The sequence below is a fragment of the Musca domestica genome, unplaced genomic scaffold (assembly GCF_030504385.1).
Source record: "Musca domestica strain aabys unplaced genomic scaffold, Musca_domestica.polishedcontigs.V.1.1 31, whole genome shotgun sequence".
NCBI lineage: Eukaryota > Metazoa > Arthropoda > Insecta > Diptera > Muscidae > Musca > Musca domestica.
In genome coordinates, this window is record NW_026712309.1 from 5,507,560 (window position 1) to 5,514,507 (window position 6,948).

The 6,948-nt window shown below is 35.6% G+C and overlaps 1 protein-coding gene across 1 annotated transcript; it reads left to right on the forward strand.

The window, feature by feature from the left end:
- Positions 1-137: 137 nt before the first annotated feature.
- On the forward strand, positions 138-3,665 carry LOC101888998 (vitamin K epoxide reductase complex subunit 1-like protein 1). Its single transcript, XM_005180882.4, has 3 exons — positions 138-466; positions 537-655; positions 3,339-3,665. The coding sequence occupies exons 1-3, from the start codon at positions 309-311 to the stop codon at positions 3,563-3,565; spliced, it is 504 nt and encodes a 167-aa protein (XP_005180939.1). The 5' UTR covers positions 138-308; the 3' UTR covers positions 3,566-3,665.
- Positions 3,666-6,948: the final 3,283 nt, after the last annotated feature.

Sequence of the window (6,948 nt, forward strand, 5' to 3'; positions counted from 1 at the left end):
CCTGAAATATTCAGCGATTTCTGTAAGATTGCGTTGAAAGTATTTCATGCCTTTAAAGGTAAGAGGGTTTGCACACTTTTGCTGTTTACTGTATTCATATGTCCGCAAAGCGCCTGTGCGAAAAATGAGGGTAAAATACTTATTTTGATCAAAGCAAGTCAAGCGGTAAATGTGTCTCAAAAAAAGCATTGTTGATGTGCCGAAGAGATGGAAAACGAAATCAGTGCACAACTAGCTTTTAAGAGAAACTCATCATCGTTTCCAGGCAAAGTAATATTGTCGAAAGTACAACGCAAAGACATCGAACAATGATTGAGAACGGTTTACTGAGACTTTGGTGTATATTAGGTTTTCTGTTATCGGCATATGCCACGTATGTAGAAATCAATTTAATTCTAAATAAAGACTATAAGGCCCTGTGTGATCTGGCACCGAAAATAAGCTGCACTGCTGCATTTAGTTCATCGTAAGTTTTATTCGATCTCAATAAATTTTATTTATCTGGTGATATAATATTTCCACATTTCCTTTATTAGCTATGGCAAAGGTTTTGGATTTTTGAATAATGTAACTTCGAAGTCTAACATATTGTCGGAATGGAATCCACCCAATGGTATCTTTGGCCTGATATACTATGCAGCATTGTTTGCAACAGGTAATTTTAAACTCTCAGCTGTTTCGTGTATATAATAAATATTTTGAATCAACAAGTTAAGGAGAGTGTCACAGACGAAATAGAACAATGTGAATGACTTTTTAATGGCAATCCATTAATTTCTATTACAGTGAATCCAAATTGATAAACGTGTTTTATTTATACGCAGTGAAAAAAAAATTTAAATAATTAAAATAAGTCTTTATTGAGTTTCAGTTTCTCTTTAAAATATTTGAAATAATAACACTTATGAGGTGACAAGTGATCAAAGAGTCATAACGTTCTTTTTAATTGAGCTGTTAATTTAAAAAAAGGCAATTTAAACAAGTAAAAAAAAGCTGTAAGTTCGGCCGGGCCGAACTTTGAATTCCCTCCACAATTTGGAACGACTTTGGCAATTCTCAAAAACAATAAAATCCGTTAAAAATTCTATTAAAATCTTAAAACTACAGAATGTTATGTTAGGGTCTATACGACGACATGGACCTGCATAGGTAACTTTTGTCATAAGCCATTACTTCAAATGCGAAACTAATAAAAAATCGGTGAATAATGTCGCTAAAATCATCAAAATACCGAATATCGGGAGGTACCGTTATATGAGGGCTATACCAAAACGTGGACCCACGTGGCCCACTTTCTCTACCAAAAGTCCTGCAGATATAACATACACTTGAGTAAAATTTAACAATCTATTTCAATTTGTTCGGAAGTTAGAGTGATTTCCACAGACGGACAGACGGATAGGCGGACGGACATCGCTTAATCGACATAGAATTTTATGCTGATCAAGAATGTATATACATTGTGGGGTCTAAAATGTATATTTCGAGGTGTTACAAACGGAATGACAAACTTAATATACCCTATATACTATGATGGGGGGGTATAAAAAATGTAAAAATTATGGCGACTGACTTTGTTGCAGTTTTTTTTATCTCTAAATGGTTATTATTATTCATAAAATTTTAGTATGTGGTATTTTTTAAGGTTTGAACTTTAGTGGTGGAAATTCCAGCTTCAAGCGGTATTAAGAATGACCAAAACTTTGAGATGCGTGATGCGTAATTGAAGATAATCGGTGAAATATTTTGTGTTGTATGTATGTTTTGATTATATACAATTTTGAACTTTTGTGGTGGAAATCTGTCCTTTAATCTTCTTTGAACGGATACTTAAAAGCAGCTGATTGATTGTCGCAGCAAAAGGAAGAGTTGTCAGTGGCTACGTATGGAACACATTTATAATTATACAAAGTGTTACAAAGTGCCTTCTAATCTAAAGGTACAGTACGTGAGCTTGATTGCAGAGAGCAATTTTCACAGTTTCCTTAAAGAGAGTCTAAAAGTTCTTAGTGAGAAATGTTTTTCAGTAAGAATTATCCTGTATCATCTTCTGCTTGCTATTTTGATTCGATTTGTTCAATAATTGAAAAGTGTCGCGCATACATTTTTATCGACGGATTTTTTTTAAAATTTTAAATTTTAATAATGGAGGATATTTAAAGTTCGGCCGAACTTAGCTGCTTTTTTATACCCTCCACCATAGTATGAAGGGTATATTAGGTTTGTCATTCCGTTTGTAACATCTAGAAATATACATTTTAGACCCTAAAAATTATATATATTCTTGATCAGCATAAAATTCTATGTCGATTTAGCGATGTCCGTCCGTTTGTCCGTCTAACCGTCATTCCGTCTGTGGAAATCACTCTAGCTTCTGAACGAATTGAAGTAGATTGATAAAATTTTGCTCAATTATATGTTATGTCTGCAGGACTTTTGTCATTGAAAATGGGCCATGTAGGTGCACGTTTTGGTATAGCCCCCATATAACGGTACCTCCCGATATTCGGCATTTTGATGATTTTAGCGAAATTATTCACCGGAATCGTTCCAAATTTGGTATTTGATGTCGTAATGGATGCTACATCCTATGACAGGAAATTGTCTGTGCAGGTTCACGTCTTCGTATAGCCCCCATATAACGGTACCTCCCGATATTTGGTATTTTGATGATTTTAGCGACATTATTCTCCGGAATTGTTTCAAATTTGGTATTTGAAGTTCGTAGTGGATACTACAGCCTAAGATATAAAATTGTCTGTGCCGGTCCACGTCTTCGTATATCCCCCATATAACGGTACCTCCTGATATTCGGTATTTTGATGATTTTAGCTACATTGTTACCGATGTTTTTAAGTTTCGCATTTGAATATTGTAATGGCCTATGACAAATGTTATCTATGCAGGTCCATGTCGTCGTATAGACCCTAATATAACAGCAACATTCGGTATTTTTAAGATTTTAACAGAATTTTTAACGGATTTTATTGTTTTTGAGAATTGCCAAATTCGTTCCAAATGGTGGAGGGTATTCAAAGTTCGGCCCGACCGAAATTACAGCTTTTTTACTTGTTACTGTTTCATTTTGATCCGTGGCATGTCTGGTGGCAGGCTTTGTCCAAGCTAATTTAATATGGATGTCTCGATTTGGATCTGCTTTTATATTTATTTAATGCATTTCTTAATTGAATCTCCTAAATCTTATGTGTATTCTGAATCATTTTCTTTGGGATTTAAGCTTTGTAAAACCACCAATTGGTAAAGAACATAAAAACTCTCCGATCTTACCATATATTTCCTATCTTTTAAAGTATTATTCTTTTTTTTTCCTTTTGCAGCAAACAAAAACCAGCGCCTGTGTCGCGTGATCCAGTTTCTATTTTGCATTCTATCCAATGTAATGTCTATATATCTGGCCTATATCTTGTACATTTTGGACGATATTTGTGTGGTGTGCATATCAATATATGTTGTCAACTTCCTGTGTCTGTGGGAAATGTTAAGAACTGACAAATGGACGCAATGTTTCCGTAGTCAAAAAACCCAGTGCCTTAAAACGGATTAATCTATTTGTTTAAACATTGTATGTGTATATAGTTAATAAAATTCAATTGAAATTGTTGCAACTGCTCCTCAACCCGGCATTTGTGAGACATCAATAAAAATGTTGTAATCTACTAATTTCGATCGAAGATATCTATCGCCATTGTCATGCATAATAATAATTTGTAAGTAGTTGCAATAAATTATCCCCAGTCACAGTTGAGATTACCAACCTATTTGCCATGGATCCAAGTGTAAATGTGCCAAAAATGGGGTTACCTAATGATAGACATTGAATGAATAAAACAGAAAAAGGAAAACACAACAACACAATGAGCTTATAACAGCCATCCTCATCCTTAAGATCCGTCGTATCATACAATATATTCCAACACGTACTTTGCCGCTTTGAATGGCGCTTTTCAAAATCAAATAACGTCAAATCAACGACATTGTTTCAATTTTATGTTTTTTGTTTTTTTGAAGACGACTTACTAAGCAAGTACCTTAAAATGGGCATTTTACACTCGAAAATTGTTGACTGTCTAAGAGTAAAGAGTGGCGCCCAAATAAATTCCAAAGACAAACAAAAATTTGTTGTAGTCGGTTAGTGTAGGGAATGTGTTGAAATATTTTGTTTCGATGAAAATAAACCATTGATAATTTAAATCTACGCAAGCACAGCAATTTAATATAAAGGGAAAATTCGTTGTAGTAAAAAGTTAACATATCTTTTGAAAATATTGTCTGATATTTGTAATCAGCATACAAGTTAAGACTATTTTACTATCTGTAATTACAGTATAGATCCAATATTTGATACATACAGGGTGAGATAAAAAAACTGCAACAAAATCAAATGCCATAATTTTTACATTTTTTAATTTTATTGAATGAAAGCAACAACTGTCGAAAATAGCATCAAATTTTAGAATAAGTTTAGATTTGTTCGAATTGGTCATCTTTGGCACAAAACCGTCACACGCTGCACGAATGTTGCTCTGCGGTATTTTGGCCCATTCCCGGCGAAGCGCTTGCTTGAGGTGGTCGACACTTTGGTGTTTTTTAGCGCCAACCTTGCTTTCCAAAATACTCCAGACACAATACTCCGACGGATTGGTATCCGGGGTTTTTGGTGGACCTGTTGGAACGTCCAAGGTCTGCGGCCAATCACGGTCAGGAGCGATGGTACGAGACACAAACGATTTATTCACATTTAAATGCTGGAGTGCTCTAACGATAGCCAAATATAAAGAAATCACGCTTGAATTCCATCACGAATAACTCTATTTCTGGAAAATTCTCACCAAAATGCTTTTGTACGATTGTAAACAATATAATGAGCTGTCACTGGAATAATTTTAACAGCTGTCGGACGAGTGGCATAGAAATGACAGCAGTCTGAAGTTAGTTGCAGGTTTTTCATCTATATTAGCTATTATCTTTTGGTAAAACTTATCTAACCAGCTCACGCACGTTTTGTGTTTTGTTTCACTGTCAAACATCTTAAGCCGAGACTGTCAAACGTCTTCAGTTTGGTCTATTATTTAACCGTGAATATTCTTACAAACGAACAATGCGTGGTCAGTTAAGAAAGTTAAACGCGCGCTCGTTGACGAAGAAGTAGTAGAAGTATTGCAAAAGCTACCATTGCATCCAGAACAAGTCACAGTTTGGTGCGATTTATGGTCTGGGGCATCATTGAACCGCACTTCTTTAAAGATGCTGCAAATCGTAACGTAACTGTAAATGGCGAGCGCTACCGTGAAGTGATATCCAACTTTTTTTTGACCAAAATGCGATAGCTTGACTTACATGACATGTCGGCTGGGATAAACTCAGTGTCTGTCAGGGCCTGCATAAGGACTCACTAAACATTACGTAATGAAAACAGTAGAATTCTCACTTTCTTGGGGTAAAATCGGGTGTCTTCAGGTTTTAATGCGAAAATATCGATTTAGTAAGTATGAGATACTGGAGAATTCAATTCGAAGTTTTCGAGGTCGGGAATGCTTGCCATTTTGATTTTTGACGATTAGTAGATAATCACAGATTTTGATGTATGGATTCTAGACGATTGGTGGGTTATGGATGATCTGCGGATAATCAAGAAAGGTCAACGTTTACGCATAGCCCTCTTGTAACGGTACACTCCGATATTCGGTATTCTTCCACAATTTCCAACCAAATCAGCTGAAACTTGACATTTGGAGTTCTTGAAAGGAATTTTCTCTCTTTGCCAAAAGTTTTGGTGTAGCGTTACACGTAGCGTTACATTACGACTTTCGGTATTTTCAGGTTTCTGCCACAATTTCCAAATAAATCAACTGAAACTTGACATTTGAGGTTCTTGAAACGTCTGGTCTCTTCTTGCGAAAGATGTTCGATTCAAATGGGCTAAATGTTATAGCCCCCCATATAACGGTACCTCCCGATTTCTGGTATTTTGCAGGATTCTGCCAAACTTTCGACGTTATAATCGGGAACTACGATCCGGTTAGAGTTGATATTGCTGTTCGGGTTGTAGACTATTTCGCTGTTCGGGTTCGGCTTACAAGGCCGTGTACGAGGGGTAGATGATAGGAAACTCGTATCTGAGCTCGTATGTTAGTTAGTCGGGCTACTCTGCGGTCTACAAATACCGCTACATTACTACTCTAGATTTCGGTTGGGACATTGAACTCGAAGCTCCATTTGCAAGTCTTTAAGTATGGAAGACAATACTGAAGCATTTATTCGTGAGATACCGGCTGAATTGTTGGAAAAATTTAACTATGATCATTTGCATGAAATTATATTCCAACATTATATTAATTATCCAAAAAAAGGTTTTCATACATTTTTATACCCTCCACCATAGTATGGAGGGTATATTAAGTTTGTCATTCCGTTTGTAACACCTCGAAATATACATTTAAGACCCCACAAAGTATATATATATATATTCCAGATCAGCATAAAATTCTATGTCGATTTCGCGATGTCCGTCATTCCGTCTGTGGAAATCACTCTAGCTTCCGAACGAATTGAAGTAGATTGATACAATTTTACTCATAATATTTGTCTGCAGGACTTTTGGTATTGAAAATGTGCTATGTAGATCCACGTTTTGGTATAGCCCCCATATAGTGGTACCTCCCGATATTCGGTATTTTGATGGTTTTTGTGACAATATTCATCGGAATTGTTTGAAATTTGGTATTTGAAATTGACATAAAATTGTCTGTGCAGGTCCAAGTCTTCGTATATTCTAGCTACATTATTAACCGATTTTTTTTTGTTAAGTTTCCAATTTGAATATTGTAATGGCTTATGACAAAAGTTGCCTATGCAGGTCCATGTCGTCGTATAGACTTTAATGTAACAGCTACATTCGGTATTTTTAAGATTTTAACAGAATTTTTA